General features: G+C 38.0%; 1 protein-coding gene across 1 annotated transcript; it reads left to right on the top strand.

The window, feature by feature from the left end:
* The first annotated feature begins 35 nt into the window (after window positions 1-35).
* TK2 (thymidine kinase 2) lies at window positions 36-14,987 on the top strand. Its single transcript, XM_027466762.3, has 10 exons — window positions 36-693; window positions 1,432-1,469; window positions 2,396-2,470; window positions 3,882-3,935; window positions 5,635-5,724; window positions 7,034-7,107; window positions 11,680-11,768; window positions 12,099-12,178; window positions 13,527-13,607; window positions 14,011-14,987. The coding sequence occupies exons 1-10, from the start codon at window positions 45-47 to the stop codon at window positions 14,107-14,109; spliced, it is 1,329 nt and encodes a 442-aa protein (XP_027322563.2). The 5' UTR covers window positions 36-44; the 3' UTR covers window positions 14,110-14,987.
* Window positions 14,988-19,827: the final 4,840 nt, after the last annotated feature.

Raw genomic sequence — 19,827 nt, 5'->3', positions numbered from 1 at the left:
TTTTGTCAAGTTTTAGCAAATACAGTAGAAAGAACAACAACGGGATGATAAATTCTATGATCACCAGCGCTGCGTACGCTTCATGGGCTCTCGAGGCAACGAAGCAGACGAACGCTACGAAGGCCACCAGCTGCAGGAAGAGACGGGAAGGGATGAGCGGACACCCGGGGCTGCTGCCGGCCGCGGGCCGAGCCCCGAGCAGCCCCGCAGCCAGCTCTGCCCGCGGGGCTCCGCAGGTAGCGGGGAGCCTGAGGGGCCGGAGCCGCCCGCTCCCTACCATGCGGCCGAGCTTCAGGGCGCCCCGCGGGGAGCGGGGGAAGCCGGCATCCACCGCCACCATGGTGCAGCAGCCGCGCCGGGCGTTGCCGTGCCGCGATCCGCCGGGCGGGGACCCCAACGGCCCCGCTCCGCCCCGAACGGCCCCGAACCGCCCCGCTGCGTCCCGCTCCGCCCCGCTGGGCGCCCGGAAGCGGTGGCGGTGCGGGTGGCGGTGGCGATGGGCGATGTGGCGGCTGAGCGCGGCCTGGGCGCTGCGCGGGGCGCGGGGGCGGCGCGGCCTCAGGAGCGGCCCGGCGGGCGCGGCCTGTCCCGGCAGGGCGGCGGCGGCGGCGACAGCCACAGCGACAGCGGCCAGCTCCTCGGCGGCAGGCCCGGCGCTGCGCGGCCGGCCCGGCCCCCTCTGCAGTGGCGACTGTAAATCGCGACAGGGCGCGATAAACAGGGCGGGGGGCGAGAGGGGAAAGCGAGACGCGTTTCCCGGTTTTTATTTATTTATTTATTTATTTATTTATTTATTTATTTATTTTTAATCCCGTGTCCCCGGTGACGTTGGTAAAAGCAGCTGCCGGCTCCCTTAACGGGCAGCAGCGAGGTTCTCCTCAGCCCGTCTGTGTGCCCGCCGGGCCCCTGCCTTCCATTGTACGTGCCCCTGTGGCCTCTGACGGGCCTTCACCCTGCGCATCGGCGCGCCCTGGTGCTGGTTGGTGTGGTTTGTGTGCTTCGGGTAAGGGCCGGTAATGGCGGTGCTGCTTGCAGAGATTGGTATCGCGTTGGCAGCATCCAAAAATCTTCGTTCTTACCAAGCCCATGAAGATCTGGGGCCTCGCACTGTGACCCCACAGCAAATAGCAACTACCTGAGGAGCTCAGTGTAGCGGAAGTTTGCTGACGGGGTGTAGGCGCTCACTGTTTGACTCTAGTGTTAAAGTCAACAGAGAACTTAAGCTAAAGCTGTGTCAGTGAACGCTACAGTCTGTCTGTTACATGGTCAAATGATTACCCAAAGCCTTAATGATGTGTAGTGTTGCAAGTGTTCACGTTAGCCAACAGAGAATACAAAAACTTAGTGGAAGAGTTCACAGTAAGAGGCTGAGTATAAATATATGAAGATCTTGGTTGTAACCCCTGTCTTTTTTTTTTCTTCTCATTTTAGATAAACATCTCATAAAAGGAGATGATAAAAAGACTGTTGTAAGTGTTTACTTTTTTTTTTTTTTGAAAAAGAATGTAAAACGTTTAACATCTTTTTATAAGTGTACATGCATTGGCAGCCATTAAACATGTCTGTTCGTTGACCAGTGTCCAGGTGGTGGATCCTTTACTGTGTCTGTTATCTTTATAGATATATGTGAAGACCTAAAGCAGGTTTACATCTGTAAAGATAACAGAAACAGTAAGCCTAAAATGCAGGTTTACGTTTATCTCTATCTGTTAGTTGCAGTACAGTTGTGAAAGATTTTAGCAAGTGCAGGGAATTGCTGAAGGGACAAGTTGCAGTTTGAGGTTGGGTGTTCTGTGCGTAGCATAGCAGTTGCTCTGTACTAGTCTGTGAGCTTTTTTCTTGTATTAGTTTTGTAAATCTCAGTGCCCAAATTTTAAATGTGTAGGCTTCTAAAAGTGCTAAGTTTATAAATCAATTTTAAGACATCTATTTAATGGATATTGAAATTATTACTCCACTTGGCAATTAATTCAAGTTGAAAGTGACGTTTAAGCCTCTGAGGTTGAGATGTGGCAGGTGGTGTAGTGGGAATGTGGGAGGAGCAGCAGCAGGTGACAGTCCTGAAGCCCTCAGGGCTGTGGGGAGGACGTGGGAAGTGGCTGCACACTCAGGGCAGGGTGGTGGAAGGCACCTGGCTATGTGGGGTGGGGGGGCAAAGAGTAAGCTGCCCCCTGCATTGTAAAGGAACTGCTGGCATATGTACTTTGGGGAGAAGAAAAGGTGGTGGTCTCCGGGGAGCCACAAAATCCAAACTGATCCCTAATGTAGTTCTATAGAATAACCTATTGATTTTATAAGACAGTAGTATACTTTGTATGGAAAAAGTAAGTTTTTACATATGGCGTTTACTTCTTTGCAATAATTCGATTTTAAAGGTGGTACTATTTTTCATCAGATATGTATCGAGGGGAACATTGCAAGTGGAAAAACAACATGTCTGGATTATTTTGCACAGACTACTAATATTGAGGTACTGGATTTGCATTTCTTTATCTTTATTTACATCGTGAAGTGTTTGCTTGTCTAAACAAAATTGACAGTTAATTTAGGACTGTTGTTCCTTCTTGGGTTACTGAGAAAGGAGCAGCACGTTGTGAGCCAGTGTACTTGCTACTGCAAATATTTAGGTATTTATAATCAAGTTGTGGAAGAGACTTTTAGATGACGTGTAGTGTACTACTTGATGCTAAAGTATCAATAAAACATGTAGATTAGAGTTTGTACCTCTGTAAATTGACAGCAGCCCTAATGGGTTGGGCATGTTTGGGCATGTTTGCTTGTATGCCATTTTGTGTAATTAAAAAAAATAATCTTACATTTGTTTTGTAAAAAGCAAAGACATATCAATAACGATGTACAAATATTGATGTAATGTAACAGAGATTCCAGTAAATAGATAAAATAATACATCTATTATAATAATTCCTGGGAATTTCTTAGACCAATATTGAATTTGTTTTCATATTGTTTAGAACAGGATTAAGGGAAAGCTGGGCTTACTGTCTTTTAAACAAGATTTGAGATCAAACCTCAGTAAACAGTTGCTTTTGTGTATGTCAGATGTTCGTACTTTTTGCAGAGGACCTGGGAATACATTTGGGAAAAGGATTCCACACAGAAATGCTTGGTTTCCACATGTTATTTGGTTATTGGTAAATCCTATGGAATAAATAACTAGTAACTAAAAAGAGAGCAAACATTAATTTGCTTGTAGTGCAACATTTTATAATAACACAGTTAATTTCCCAGGTTATCAGATTTTCTGGTTCTACAGTACTCCAGCAATTTTAGACCGTCTGTGAATTATATGAGTCTTTCGTGTTTTTACCTGCTCTAGTTAGAAGCTTTTCCTGATTATTTTTAAACATTATAAAAGTTTTGAATGCATTTTGACTTTTAGATCACAATAATAAACCTGAAACTAGCACAATGGCATTCTCATCTTCTCTTCCTTTGCTAAGAAATATTATTCTCTGGGAAATCAATTTGTGAAGGAACAAACAGGTCATTGAAATGCAGTTGGCACTCAGCTAGCCATTCTTTCCCCTACATCATATTGATAAGTGACTTGAAAAGTGAAATTATATCTGGGCCTGTAATCAATCCAGTGTTAAATTTTGAAGATTTAAAAATAATAAAAAGATCATGATAAGAAACTATATTTGTCTTTTTTTTTTTTTTTTAAGTGTTCATTGTTATATTTTGTGTTTCAGGATTCAGTGCTCTTTATTAAAGAGGGATGAACTTTTCAGTACATGTCCTGAATATTCTGACTTACCAAGCGAGTATTCATTAAAAGTAGTTGTAGACTTGTAGGGTCAAGTAAGTATTTCAAATCTAAAGGATGTTTAACATGTTTTTTTTTTTTTTTTTTTAATAAGGTCTTGACAGAACCGGTGAATAAATGGAGGAACGTTCGTGGTCATAATATCCTGGTAAGTGATAGAAACAGATTGCACAGTTACAATAACTATTCATTTTAGAAAACACAAATGATGACTTCTTACCATTTAGTAAAACTGTTATGAAAGGTGTGGTTGTAATTTCATACATCAAGAAAATAAAGCTCTGTGATGCAAAAATCACTTTTACTGTGATTAAGGCACGCATATAGTAAACACATAGAATATTAAATGTTGTTTCAGCAGGGCTTGTGAATTTTTATCTTTGCCTAGCTGAGTGATGAGGGGCAGTGTACTCACGGAGTGCCTGCTTTCAAAACACCAAAACTCTGCCAAGTGTGACTTGGCTGCATGAAAGGGATTGTAAGTAGAGGTCCAGGCATAATGCTAGATTATACACTTGTTTTACTGGGTACAAGCTGAAGAATTTCACAGAAAGCCACAAATACATAAGCCATAAAATACAACTTAAAAACATAAAAAATATAAAAAATATAAAAATATATAAAATATATGTAATATATAAATATATAAAATATAAAATATATAAGAGAAAAAATATAAAAACATAAAAAATACAACAGCATAAAAAGCCATGAATACAACCGTGACAGTTGTATTTAAAACAACTTAAATGTATTTCAAAGAAGGGAATAATGTCTTTGCTATTAATCTGCCTCAGAAAACAAGAGGTGGATTTCATCAGTTAACATTGTTAGACTGCTAAAGATAGAAAATTTAGTCCTGGGAGTTGAGAGTTTCTGCTCTCTTCAAGGTGGTTACCAATTGTAACCATTCCCTGTGGGTAAGTCACTTGGTCACTTCTGTGCTCTGAGACAGGAACCTAAGTGCTCTGACTATATCCACAGATACACTTTTGCTGGAATGGTTGGTTTGTGATGCCAGCCTTCCTTGCTTGTATGATCACCTCCATTGCAAAAAATCTAATTCCTGGCCAAGATCAGTGCCCAAGCTCATCTGGAATTTGCTGTCAGCACAGCATTGTGGATACACCCTAAGCCATGTGTGCTTAAGCATGTATTTGTTACTGTTACTGCCAGCGTAGGTCCTGTGGAAAAGTTGATTCCCCTGTGAGGATTTGCTGATGCTGTGCTTTACTGTTACTAGTAAAAGGGTGAGGCATGCTTGGTTGTGTCATGTCTCATCCCAGCAATCTGTATTTCAAATTAGTTTTTCGTTCTGATCGTGAACAGGGAGAAAAAGAGGTCAGATTTATGGACTGAAACGATGCTACTTCAGTGAATACACTGAATGATGCTTTATTTCAAGTTAGATCTTCTAACTGCATCACAGGAGGGACTGGTGCTTGTAAATGTCGGGGGGAATTGAAGCAGTGAGAAGGAGAATCTGAGAAATCTCAGAAAGTCATCTGAGAAATGCTGTGAGGGTCCCTTGGGGGTGGGGGGGGGAGGAATTTTTAAGAGTCTGTCTGAAAATCTATCTTTTCTGAGGCCTGAGACGTGCTTACTGGAACCATAGATGTGTTTCTGGATGGACGAGAGTCTGGAGTATTACGAGAGAGTCTGTCACTGCACAAAAATGTAGTATCAGATACGTTTTTAATTAGTAAATGTATTGCTGTAGTGCATAGTTTTTGAAGTACACAATTTCAATTTTTGTTGTTCAACCTTAACAACAATAACAAACAAAGAACACAAAACAAAACAAAAAATAGAACCCACTTCTGTCTTGCTTCTATCTCTAACCCCAGGGCTTAATGTACCAAGATGCATCCAGATGGGGGATAACATTACAGACTTACATACAGCTTACAATGTTGGAGCAGCATACTAGACCAATGGTAAATAAGTGTGTTTTTCTTATAGCTTAAAGAACTTAACTTATGAAAAAGTTGGTAAGATGTGGTTATGAATAAATATTTCTAATAAATATTTCTTTTAATCTTGTATCTGAAAATTAGGATTCTCTGTGTATTCTTTGTTCTTGAAGCGTGTATGCATTTTTCATGCAAAGATACTGTTGTTATGCTCTACACATGCTCCAGAAGGGTGAAACACCTGCTTCCTATCTGCTCAGATCCTTTGCTTCCCAAAAGTAATACTGCTTCTTTTGCATCACCCTTTAAGAGGTAGACTTGCAACAATAGCTTCATCACATGCTAATGACTTGTCTGTATTGACCTTATATAAACATAGTTATTTCAAACCTTTGTCATGTTTTAATTAATAATCAAGATGTTCCATTGCTGTCTAGCAGAAATTTAGCTATTGTTTCTCATGTTTATCCAAAATATTTCCACTCAAATTTTATCTGTTGCTTCACTTCAGCTGGTTTATGCCCTTTTTTTCTTTTACCTTCTTTTTCTCTGTTAAGTATTTCATACCAGTGCTTTTCTGTTTTTCCAGAATGATAAAAATCTCATTCTGTTGTAGAAAAAGCTCATAAAAAATTCCTAAGGATTGTTCAGCATTTTAGTCTGTACTTTGCTGCCACTTGAAATTCGCTGAAACAAATGATGATTCCATGGTGATTAACATGCAGAATACCTGATTGAAAAGAGCACTTCCAGGATGGCATTGCTCTGCAGGAATCAGAACGTGTCAGAGAATGTCTTCTCCAAAATGGAGCACTGTTTGAACACATGCAAGAGTGGCTAAGGCAACCATTCTTTGTCAGTGATTTCTTTGGCATCTGGGGGGTAGAAGAACACTTGAGACAGCTTTAAAGTGGTGGTTTCTTGCTACAGTTTTTCTGATGTAAGCTCTGTGCTATTGAGACAGTAACAAACTTCAAGATGGCAGCAATTCAAGTAGCAATAGTTTTTGTTGCTCTCTAAGTCCTAAGTGGATTGCTGCTTATTTTGTACTTCAGCTGCTGTGTTGAGTACTTCTGTAGCTAACTCAAAACTTGCATATGAATAAAATTTAATTACACAGGTGTTTAACAATGTAGTGACCACAAATAAGATTTTTTACACTTGGTTTTTGTGTTCCCCTTCCCCAGTGATTTTTCTTATTATGGGATCTGGAAGAGCTGAAAATGTTTTGTATTTCAGAATGTACAGGACATTATGTGCAGTAAGAACTTGAAAAGACACAAATGCTGATAAAATGTAAACTAGTTGGTGACTGTCAAGTTTTATTTTGTAGATTTCCCCGGTAAGAATGATGGAGAGATCAATTCACAGTGCAAAATACATTTTTGTAGAAAATTTATATCGAAGGTACAGTATATTCTGCTTTTATTTTCTGTGTTTAAATGAATAAAAGCGTCCAATGATTTATTTGGTAATTTGTATCTAAATAGTGTGTGCTTTTGTGCCACTCTGTGTTGGAGTGGCTGTGTGCTTTGTACAGGGCCTGCTGTCCACTGGCAGAGTAAAATCTGGAGGATGTGGGACAGGTGTCAGCATTCTTCACAAGCGCTCTTGTCTTTAGAACATCTTAGCATTTACAAAACTGTTAATTGAAGTTATCTGCTCTCCAGCTGAATATACAAGTCTTGCTTAAATGAAAGCAAACAAATACTGAATAGCTCAAAAAACATGGGGCTATGAAGAATACTATAGGAGGGAGGGAACGAGATAGTATTATCAAACCTAGCATCCAGGACTGTCATGTCTTGCAGGTAGGAACTCAAGCAACAAGCATTCTATCCCTCACATGGTAATGCTCAGAATCAGGGTTCACAGGATCAATACAGACTCAAAACTCTTTGGTCGGTGAGTGAGTAAAGAAAGAACAAGAACTGTTTGTCTATAAATGCCATTTTCTGAATTGAGGTCTTCCTCCCAGCCCTCCAAAATGTGCTTAGTGCAGTCATAGAGCAGCTGGGTCTAACCTTTTTTTTGTTTTGGGGCCCAGGGTAAAAAAAAAAAAACAAACACGTTTATTACCTGGCCTGTGTATAACTCATCCACTCTGTACTAACTAAATAGTGCAGCAATCAGCACAGGTATTTTTATAATGCTGATTGTATATTGAAAATACGTAATGTTGTTTTATTGTTTTTTTCACTAGTCTTATGGGACAAAATCAGTTTCTTGGCCCTGTGTGCAGGGAGGACAGTGGCACGCCACAAGATGGCACCCATGCTACGTAAGCTTCTAGGCATTTATTGAACTAGTTCGAAACTTTACGGAGAGACAGTAAGATGCAAGGCAAACAGAAACAGGAAGAGACATTATTTATCCCAGTCTGTATACAGTGGGAGTGTAACTGGAATGCCAGTCTTTTTTTTTTAAATTAGCAACATTTTATTCATGGTAGACAAACTGCTTTTGTCCCAAGAGAAACTTGGCTGCTATGATGCAAAGTCTGCATGTCAGCTTTGTGTTAATTTTGTAATAAAATTTTTAATGGTGTCTAAGATGTTTTGTTGCCTCAGCAATTTTTAATGTTGGACAGAAGGCACTTGTTTTGTAAATGTAAAGTCAGTGATCAAAGATGCATCACATTAGTCATTCTGAATTGTGACAATCAGTCTGAAGTTAAGTATTTGTCAGGGAGGTTTTTGGAGACTTTCCTGAACAATTTTTCATGGAGGTGCAGGAGCTGGTGATTGTAACGTGGCAGGAAATCCCATGTAAGAGAGACAGTGAGAGGGGAAGTGTCAGGGTGGAAGGACGTTCTCATGTTGGATCAGTTTTTGGATTGCTGCTTTGGTTCAAAGGGAGAGTATACTCAATTGTTCAGCTTAGCTGACAAAAATTTCAACTAAGATGGAAGGTACTAAGTTGAAAAGCAGATACAGAAAATATAAACACACCTTTTATTATATTTAATATATGTAACTTCTATACATATAACTTCTATATGTATATTTTATATACATATGTGTGCATATATATATATATCTAAATTGATTGATTACAAAATAATGCGAGCATTGTGTAGTTCAGAGAAAAGTGTATTTAATTCTTGGAAGTATCTGGCAAAAAGTTTCCAGGACAGAAGGAAATACTAGTGCTTCTGTACGGAGCTTTTAGGAGGAAACACTACTTTTTACACTTCTTAATGCTTACGCATGATCTGTGAACTAAAACTGAAAACAGGTGTGAAGCTGGGATGCTGGAATGATCAAAAGAACCGAAAGCCTGTTTAAAAAGACAAAAACAGTGCCATATTCGTACAGAACAGTTGGGATAATCACTTGTCATCTATTGGCACACCAGCTGCAAACAATAAAAATGGGAAAGAGTGATATTTGAAGAATATAACAACAGAAGAATAATTAGATAGATAAAAGCTGTGGATACATTAGATGCTGAAAAATTAGAAGATAGTGTTATTTCCAGCAGAAGAACAAAGGGAAAATACAAACTTCAGGCTTGGTAAATTTACGTAGAAGGATAATAGTACCCTGTGGCAGGGAAAAGGCCTTGTAACTTAGAAAGATTACTTCCCATGCTATGTTTCTTGTTAGATTGCTGCATGAGAATTTAAAAAATCATGTTGTAACTCAATAGATTTGGCAAAGGAAAATGTCTTTGTATCCATCCAAATGCTTTTTCTCTCCCCATTAGTGTTCCGAGAAGGAAACTGCTGTCTGTAGGGTAGTGTTGTTAATTATTACATAGGTTAATAAACATGCAAAAGAAGCTTGCAGAGAACACAGAATGTTGCCCATTGTAGAAATGGAATTATTCCTGACAGATTAAAGGTCTGCAAAACAAAACTGACCTCACATCTTTAAATTTTACTGAAAATTTTATCAGAAAAAGCCTTCAGTCTCATGCTGCTCAACAGATATTTTCAGGTGTGTGGAAGGCTTCCCATTAAATTTAAAATAAAGTCTCAAACTGTATGCTGTAAGCATGCTACAAAGATCAGTTTTTTTTTCTGCTTTCTTTTACGTAAGAGAATGTATTGCCTAGGGTTCTGGTCTTAAAATGCAGAATTCCTTTTTATTCCTGGTCTATACAAGTCCTCCTCCTTTAGGTGAATGTTTAGTTGAAGCAAAGGATGAAGAGCTTTGGAATATCAGGAATATGAGCTCTTTGATCCAGTGTCACTCAGTATTTGTGTTTTGGCTTTGCAGGCTTTTTCCCAGAGAGAGAGAAATAGCATAAGATTTACGACGATGATGGAAGGCTTAAATTTTGAGCCATTTCTGAGAGCTTCCCCGGCATGCACTGACTGCATGAGTGTCCAAGTTCTTGTTGTGATTGCACATCTGAGTTTAGCACTGAAAGACACGCTCATGTTAGGTGTAAAACTGTAGAAGATTTTTAAATGTGTGCACGTGAGTATACATGGTATGTTGCAGGGTAAGCGCTCGCACTTTGTCCCATTTGAATTCATAGGTATTTATAATTCCTTTTGCGGTAAACCCTTTACTTGGTAGGAGTCAAATGTCAGTAAACTTTTCAAAGATGCAGTGAAACCTGTATCATTAGGGACCTTGAGCCCGATACAGAATCCTCATGTGATTATCCAGGGGACTCTTCTGACACAGGGAAGGCAAAGGCATGTTGTCCTCAGGGGAGGTCAATGCAGAACTGATGTGGATGTATCCTTTAGGGTAAGAATGGAGTTATTATTTTTTTTTTTTTAATATTCTTATTTCTAATTTCTTTTGAGCTTCCTGTCTTCCAGAGTAAAGCAGCAGAATCAGTGTTTAGCTTACTTATATAAAAAACGTACACTTACTGATGCATTAGAGGAATAGCAGTGAATGGGAAGATATTCAGCTGGATGGCAGATAAAAAAGGGAGGTGGTAGGAATACTGGTTTTGCTTTCTTGCATACTTAAGTGGAAGTATCTTTCTGGATTATCTTTATTTGGTTTTTCAAGTAATCAACATGTTGCCAGGAGAATGGTTGAGAAATCTGTAGGATCTTTTTATTCAGCAGTATTTAAAATGTTGCAATTGTTTTTAATCATTCAGGTGGAAAGGACAGGTGTCTCTCAATACCTTCTTCCTTACTTTATTTCTGTTACAGAGGCATTTAGGGAAAAGAATAGAGTATGTATTACTGTAATCAATTTCGAATACAGAATAATCTGAAACTAGTAATATTTGACTGTTTAGGAATATGGTAATATGAGAAAGCTCTGATACCAGTAGAAGTAATGTGATCCTTAATATATCATCTGTAGACTACCTTTTACATGAGTTGTTTGAGATTTTATTATTCTTATTGAGATAACTTTTGGGGTAGTTGTCTCCAATATTGTCTGTGTGTTCTGAATACAAAGTTCAAATTAAGCATGCTGAATATTTCAGGACACAAATATTTCTTACAGTAGGAGTTAATTTTATTTACATGGTGTCATTATTTTTTCACTGCTCTTTACTTTGGCTTCTATAGTGAAATGTCATTGCTTCTGAGTAAGTCAGGACTTTCTGGTGTCATGCAGTTCAGATATATTGATATTATTCTGATGTAAGAAACATGAGTAATAAATATAATAAAGATCATTGACACTCATTTGTTATTATTGTATAAATGTCACTTTATACCACTACATGATCACGTTTTTTCTTCTTAGTCATCAAGTAACTATTTCTTAATTGTGGTAGGAAACATTATTCATGTTTGTAATTGTTAATAATAGAAACTTTATGCTAGTCAGTGTTTTTAGGAAGAGGAAAAATTTGGACTTCTATTTGTATAGACAATGCTTTGTAAGGCCTTTAATGTTGGTTTTGTTTTCATTTCACATATGCTGGAATAAATTAGGAGTAGTTAAAGAAAAAAAAAAAAAACAAAGACAAAAAAGCAACAGTCCATATGAGTTTAAAATTGATCTTTGTGTATTGTTCAGTGAATGATGACTTTGTTTTTTTCAGCGGGAAAATGCCAGAGGTGGATTACGTTGTCCTAAGCGAATGGTTTGACTGGATCCAGAACAACACTGATGTTTCAGTTGATTTAATAGGTAAAATTTTGATGGGATCTGGTGGGGCACATTTGTGGGTGGGTGGGATTAAAGTGGGTCTTTAATCTGAGGAGAAAAAGTACTTTTTTTCTTCATAATCACATTATTAATTATCATAGTGGCTATGATGTGTATCATAAGACAGTACGAATTCATGGATGTTTCAGAGGTTGATTGATAGTAATGCCAAAGGGGAGGTTCAGTGGTGGTATCCAAATCAGGATCCTTTTCTTCTTTAATTTGTGAAGTTTCTTCTTTGCTTTTAAAGCTGATCCTTGAATGTAACTATTATTTACCTATATATATATTATATATATATTTTATTGACAGTTTACCTGCAGACTTCTCCTGAAGTTTGTTATGAGAGATTAAAGAGAAGATGTAGAGAAGAGGAAAAAATAATTCCTCTGGTAAGGAGTTCCTTTGATAAATGGGGTTACAATGAGCTTGAAAAACATGTTAATGCCAATGTAATGCTCAAATCGTATCCTGAGTGTATTTCCAAAATTAACTGCAGATGTCTGGAGGAGTTGGACTTCATCCTTGGAGACCCCTTCCAACTTGGGATATTCTGTTCTGTTTCCAGAATCGAATAACTTCATTATTCGATTTTGGCTTACTTTATAAAAATGATCTGTCGTGCATGCTGACTTTCCCAAGCGTTATGTTTTAGTAATCAGTGTATTATAGCTGAATGTTTTAGTGAAGTATTAATCAACTGTTCATCTTCTCCAAGATATAAAAAGCTAATTGTTTTTTGTATTACTAAATAGCATAAAGGCACCCTTTTGAAGCACAGATACTCGTGCATGCAGATGCTGAAAATTATGTGGGCACTTATCATCTGCTATTACCAGGAAGTTTATGCTTGAAGAGTGTCTCTGCTTGTGTCTCAAAACAAGCAACATCTTGAAAGTAGTTAGTATCTGGGAACCTGCTTAAAAATATATCAGTAGAATGGTCGCTTCCTGTGTCACAGGTTACACAATAGCTTCTCACTGAACAGGCTTTCTCCTAAAGAAATCCTGAATGGAAATAAATGTAGTTGTAGGAGACATGCCGTATATTACAAGGTTATCTACTGTTGTATAGTTCAGTAGAAGTAATTGTTAGTTCAATGTCTATGCAAAGGTACATGCAAAAAGCTAGATTTTGGGCCAGATTTTTTTGCCTCGGAGAATAAATTCTTGCTTGGGTGGATTTGAAGAGACGTTGTGTTATGTTGTAGCTCTACTGAGGGGCAGGAGGGGGAGAAGCCAGTTGGAATGAAAAATGCTAAGTGGTCTCCGTGAAAAACATCTAGTAGTTGATGAGAGGCAGAAATGCTTTTAGAGGAAACTAAATCAGTTAGGAGAAATTGAACTGGCAGTATTAGGAAAAACATTGACACAGGAAGTGCCTTCAGTATGTTTTCTTTGCAGTCTTACCCTTTTTGTCCTTACCTCCCTTCGCTGTGTTTTTCTCTGAAAAATCTTGGGCCAGGTTATACCAGTGGGACAGAAGCACGGTTTTTGATCTTACAACGTGCTGAGAGCCCTGTGCCCTTCTAAACTCTGTCTCTTTGAGGTTCTTCATGGAATAAAACCATATACTTGGAATTAATTTTTCTCACAAGTTTTTTCTCAGATTTAAGTTTTTGTTAGTGGAACTATCTGATGCTTGTTTTCATGTGTAGTTGTTAATTTCTTAACAAACATACAAAAATTGCTATGTGTTTCATCCCTGGGAATGTTTGTTAGCTGAATGCCTCTTTTCTAGGAATATTTAGAAGCTATTCATCAGCTCTACGAGGAGTGGCTCATTAAACATACCTTATATACAGTTTCCTGCCCAGTGCTTGTGAGTATAATTTTAGTTATAACCAATTAAGCACATGGATTATTGTACTCTTTAACTATTAAGAGAGATAATTAGTGGTAAAAATAAATAAAGCTGCTTTTTTAATAACCTTTGGAGAAAGAAAATGTCAGAAAAATGTTTACAGCTATCCACAGAGAATAGCGTAAGTCTGGTTGTTACCACATAGGTGGAATGTAGGGGGCTGTTCACTTCTGATTGTTTGTAGGATCAGACACATAGCTTTTCAGTGAATGCCAGATTCTGAACAGAGAAATAATTAAATGGATTTCTAGGAATCTACTGAAAGTATTTCATTCTGGCTTCAGTGGTAGTCTTATTTTGCTCAAAAGCAAATAAATATTGCGATGACGTTATTTCTAATGTTCATGTTCTTGTTTTCAAGGTTATTGGAGCTGACCATGACATGCAGAAAATGATAGAAAAGTATGAAGAAAACCGGGACCAAATACTAAATCCATATAATATGCAACACCATTTATAGAAGTCTGTGGTACTTGTATTTTAAAACAAACAAACAGTGTATTTATAAAGTCCTGTTCGGGGGCAATTTTGAGTATTTGCAGTACTTCTGAATGTAAATGTTTCTACTTTAGCATTATGCTTTGTAGGATGTTATGGACTTCCCACTATGAAATGTTCCGAAACAGGTCACAAACAGAATATGCTCCAATTCCCTTCCACGTTTTTAGGTTCTCCGTCTGCTTTTCTGTGTTGATGCTGTTCTGTTGAAATACGTTTCTTTCTCCCATGTCCCACTTACTGCTGTTTCCTATAAATAACCTAAGTTTCTTCTTTTTTTTCACCATGACAAAGCTGTTTTGTAATTTAAAAGAAGTAGTTCCATACAAAAGGTGGGATGTCATGTTTTATTAGAAGGAAATGAAGTGCATCGCATTAAAGTAGGTTTGTAAAACAGGTCATGTCAAAATAGGGTGTGTGGGTTTCTTACTTTTAATCCCACATACACTACTGAATTTCACTGAATTCATTTTCTTCTGCTTTACATGAAATCACAGTATAGTTTTGAGATAGCTATGTATCAGCAGAGCCACAATGAATTCAGTGGCAGAAGAGTAACATAGTTTTTGTGACTAGGACTGTAGAATGGCTCTGAGGCCGCCTTTTTTAGGGTAGGTTTTTAAAAGGGCTTCTCTATTTTCCATGAAATCACCTTATTATGGCTTACATGAGGACTAGTGAAAATACAGCGTGCACAGAACTCTGTTATTCCTTTCAAATGGTGATATAAGTAGTAGAATTAATTGATTTTTAACTGCTTTGGATTCTTAAATGTTTGAGTGTTTTTGTTGTTGTTGTGTTTTTTTAATAAAGAAAAATGCACTGAGTTCTTTCAGATTACACCTTGATCAGTTTATTGTGGCTTACAGGTACTCGGACAGTAGAGAAATGGGGGGGGAGGTAATTCTTGTGGTTGTTATTGTAAGCGTTAAGTTGCTCTGCATTTCCATGTTACCCTCTTCAGTGTTGTCTTCAAGATAATGCTTTTAATGGAGCAGTTATGACTGTTTTTGCATTGCTTTTTCTGTTTAATTGGGGGGGGGGTAATTTCTGAAGTACGGTATAACTTTCATAACAACTTTGATCGGTTTAATTTGCACAAGCAATGTTAACAGTACTTTAAAACACACTTGGATTAATGTTGGTGAGCATCTGTCATGGCTTTGTATTGAATGCTCCTGAAAATGGCTAATCTTCAAGACTTTAGTTAGTACTTCCATCACTAATTGCCTAAATGTCTGTAACTTGTTGACAGTAATTTTCAGTTACTTGACATTTTCATGTTTCATGTGATTTTGAACAATATTTTATTGTATTACTTTTTGAGATCACATCTTTGATTTTGTAGTTTTGTGGTAGCTGTACCTGAAATGACTGCACCTTTTTCCAAATCAGGAAATGCAGTTCATTTCTTCTTGTTATTACCATCTGGCGTTTTTCTTTTTTCCCCCAAATCAGTACAACTTAACAGTGATCAGTGCACTGAGCATTTCTTAGTGAAGTACTGTATTAGTATGCTAAAGCTTGTGAACCCAGTTGCTGTTCTGTTGTTATGTTTTAAAGCTTTAGAATTCTATCTTAAAAATAAGATCTTGCATGTTAAATAATTATCTTATTGATGTTTATTTGTGTAGGAGTAGTGGTCGTGCTTGAAACCTTCTGTTAAACTTTCCAAGTTTTTTTTCTTCTATAAGAGACCAAATGAAATATTTCTCTATAAATATTTCTGTAAGTTTCACTCATTTTCAATTTGATTATGGCTTGTAGGAGCCAATGATAAGTATTTTGTATGCTAGCTTGGCAGTCTAGAAAAGAGCACTTAATTGTTTTGTAAAGAGAATCCTGTGGTACAGAGAATCTTACTGTCATCTTTTTGCATTTCAAAGCAATTTGGTTTTGAACAGATTTTTATTTTTTTCTTCATGATCACAACAGGAGTTTGAACAGGAGTTATTGATATTCATAATTATAATGAAAGATGTAGGAAACAACTACATAATTTATTAAAAATTACAGATTCAATGACTACAGAGTATGTTTTACTGTCTTTTGCCGTCTGTTTTCATAAATAGATTTCCATGTATTTGGGGTATGTATTGAGAACTGGAAACAGAAGCAAACAGCTTGTTAGTTATATGTCATGAATGCACAATGTTTGCAGTCAGCTATAGATGTGTAGATAAAAATACTGCAGGAATCATAAATAGGTGTTTTTAAACCTGGAACTTGCTTTCTCTGAAATTTCTCTGTTCATAAGGGTGAGAATAAAAAGGACAGTCAGCATTATTCTGATATGATTTTATTCCTTTTTGAATGTCAAAGAAGGAATGATGGGGCAGCAAGTTGGAAAGTATCATAGAAAGCATTCTGGGTTTGTAGGCATGCTGAACTTCCGTACCAGTGGAATAGTTCCTATAAACAAGCTGCCCCTTCTCTTGACTTTCAAGATGTGGTCTGTAACTTGGATGTGGCCTATATCTGTAGACTGAACAATGTGTAACTGTTTTTTGTGTGTTTTGGCTATCCTGCAGTGTGTTGAAGGAGTGCATGAGATAATTTATTAAATTTTCCTATATTGTTTTTAATTTAAATCTAATAGAGTGCTAAGGTTTACATCAGAGCATCTTCATTGTGAATGGTGAGAATCATTCTCACTCTGAAAGTTTCAGATTACCTAGATTTTATTTAAGTAATTTAACTTCTTGCAGAAATGACTGGTGAGTCAGTTAGCCTTCGTGGTGTTGTTTCCCAATACCTAGGTAGCTAGTAGTGGCTACCTCTTGGAACAGTGTGCAAATAATTTAAGATTTATAAATTTTGACATCTCATCCCAATGAGTTCCACATCTAAACTGCAAACTTTGTAAAAAGTGATTTTCTCCTTATGTATTATTTTTTCTTTATTTCATACTTAGTCTGGCTGCATATCTTCTCCAGACTTTGGTATTGACCTTGTTGTGGTCAAGGTGTCTTAGCAATCAGTACCATCTGGGAGCAGCGTGTCAATTGACTTGAAGACAGACTGGCAAAAAATCAAAATGTTAAACAGTTGCATTCTTGTCATCTGGCCTTTTGTGTACTCTCTTCTAGCATGGGAAGCATGTTTAGACTTCACTTGTTTGACCAAATACTTCAGAGTTAAATGTCCAAAACTGTAGGTCCTAAGAAGCCTTTGAACTTAGGTTCACTGCTGTAATTAGCATACAGAACTACTGCCAATGCCAGGAACTAATCCAGCATCTCTCTTCATGGAACGCCTTCCTGCAGAGATGGGGCATTCTGCCATCAGTTGCAATTAAAACGTTCAGACTTGAAGCTTTTTGTCCCTCTCCTGAATATTGGCTCTCCTAGCAAGTCACTGTCCTGACTTTGAGAAAACAATCCTTCCTGTAGAGTATGGAGGTTTAAGTAGACATTACACATTTATACAATTCTAAAACAGGATCAAGTCAGCTGAGGGTTTTTTTTTTTCATTTTTTTACAGCACTTGGTTAATTGCAGCATTTGAGGAGGCTAACAGTTGCAAGTTTCTGAAAAGTAAGAGTTATTTTCAGAACAGTATCTAGTGGTTTGTAGATTAATTCCTATGTAAGAGAAATGGAGTCTTCTGTCTAGCTGACATGGTATCTTCATTTATCTTTTTTTTTTTTTTTTTTTTTTTTTTTTTTTTTTTTTTTTTAAGAGAGACTGGCTTGTGATAGTTATTTGTGCTATATTAGGATCAGGGCACCATTTTGCTAAGTGATGGGTAAACATGCTCCTACCAGTGATCTGTCTCAGAACACATACAGAGGTCAAACAGGAGAGTGGCAGAATAGAGAAACACTTTTTTACTTGTCTTTTGTACATGCTACTTGATCTTATTTTTATGTCAGGGGGCTTTGAGGTGAATCTTCTGCTCCACCCTAGAGTCTGATAGCAGTGCATCCCTCCACGGTAAATACTAAGTTATTAGGACTGTGAGTATGCTGCTCTGCAGATGTCACTGTATTCCATTCCTATTCCTATACACATTCCTATTCCACAACCTGTGGTTTATAGGAATTCTTATAGGAATAGGAATTCCTATAAACCACAGGTTGTGGGTTTTTTATTTTTTTTGGTCCTTTTACTATTTAATGCTGTGAAAATGAGCCACGTAGGTATTTGATCGTCTGTCTCACTTAGAGAACTGTGCCATTAAATTTTCAGTGGGTGGACCCTGTAGCAGTGGTGGTCGGTTACTGGTTCATCTCTGTGTTTAGATACTAGGTTAAATAAATGTGATATTTCAGAGATTTTTTTTTTTCTCTTTGCATCAACTCCAACAGTACAGACATTTATCTTTGCAAGTGCTTCCCAGTCCCTCTCAGGTATGCTTTTGTTTATGTCTTGGGGATATATTGTTTTTGACCTTTGCTTATAATCTGACACAAATTGTAGTTGTTTGTTCATTCAGGGCCTGCATGCTGGGCATTTTTGTCTTCCCAATGAAATTTTGTTCTTGGATTTATAAACAAAACAGTTGATTCTAAAGCCAAACTGTTGAGCACCTTAGCTCCAGACAGGGCAAAAATGCACGTGTGATATGAATGCTAAGGGGAGGGAAAATGACTATTCTGAGACGTGTGGGGGAGAGGTGGTGTGATTGAATAGTATCATTCAGCAACTGGTTCTGCTGCCTAAGCTCTGTGTCTGCACAGATCAAAAGAGAATTTCTCTAATCCAAGGTTTGGGAGAGCTGAGCCATTCAAAGTGGTTGTGCATAGCATATAAATTTGGGAACAAAGTTGGCCTTGTGTCTCTATAATGGAAAGCCATAAAAAACAGTAAATCCCCATTCAATTCATTGACAATCAGGACCAGCTGTAGCACAATTACAGTTGACAGCACACAAGGGGATGGGCACACACTTCACAAACACAAATCACCCTCCTTTGGAAAGAGTCTCAGGCAGCCCTCTTGCTGGCTAGCAGTGCTGCTGAAGTGGTTGCTCTCATTTAAGTCAATTAGCCAAGGAGAGGTGCAGTGGGCATTAGTAACAAGGACAGGAGGGCACTAGCACACAGGGTCAGAAATCACAGTCCCTTTTGTCTGTTCCTCTTCTCAGGTCTAACTATATGTGCAAGTAGGATTTTAAGCCCAGTTCTGCCTTGCCGATGTGCAAGCAGTTGTACAGAAGACTGTTGCCCCAAGGCTGAATATTACTTTTCTTTCAGTTGGTTTTCAACTCCAGTCTTTTCACAAGTATCTCTACCAGTAAAGCTGTTGTCTCTAGAGACACCAGAACTTAGCAAAGACAGTGGTTTCTAGTACAAGACCTCAAAAAAACTACTGTTTGCATAGGAAGAGAAGTTAAAGATGTCCTTGTGGCAGAAAGAAACTCAGATGAAAATATTCAGGTCCTGTAAGTGGACAGTAGCTCTCCCTACAAAGGCAGGCAGAACACTTAACAATCCTGGCCAGTCTGACACAGAGAAGAGTGATCCAGGTACAAAAACATGAACAAAAAGTAGATTCTCAGAGCCCTTTTATATTCCATAAATGTTGTGCAGTTTAACTGTTTCTTTGGTGGGCTTCATGCAGAAAAAAGATACATTAATATTACTCATGTCATAATCTCCACCAGCACTGCTGTGATTTGGTGGAGCTACGGGCTGTGGTGCTTTGTCAGCAAGTCAGCTCTTCAGAAAGACCCTACC

This window comes from Anas platyrhynchos, chromosome 12, assembly GCF_047663525.1.
Source record: "Anas platyrhynchos isolate ZD024472 breed Pekin duck chromosome 12, IASCAAS_PekinDuck_T2T, whole genome shotgun sequence".
Taxonomy (NCBI): domain Eukaryota; kingdom Metazoa; phylum Chordata; class Aves; order Anseriformes; family Anatidae; genus Anas; species Anas platyrhynchos.
The sequence above is the reverse complement of the archived record's forward strand: the minus strand, read 5'-3'. Positions and strand labels throughout refer to the sequence as shown.

Coding starts and splice junctions, on each gene's coding strand:
- TK2 (XM_027466762.3), top strand. CDS start 45: ATGATAAATTCTATGATCACCAGCGCTGCGTACGCTTCATGGGCTCTC. Junction 3,936..5,634: donor TTCGTGGTCATAATATCCTG/GTAAGTGATAGA, acceptor CTCTAACCCCAG/GGCTTAATGTACCAAGATGC. Junction 7,108..11,679: donor GTAGAAAATTTATATCGAAG/GTACAGTATATT, acceptor TGTTTTTTTCAG/CGGGAAAATGCCAGAGGTGG.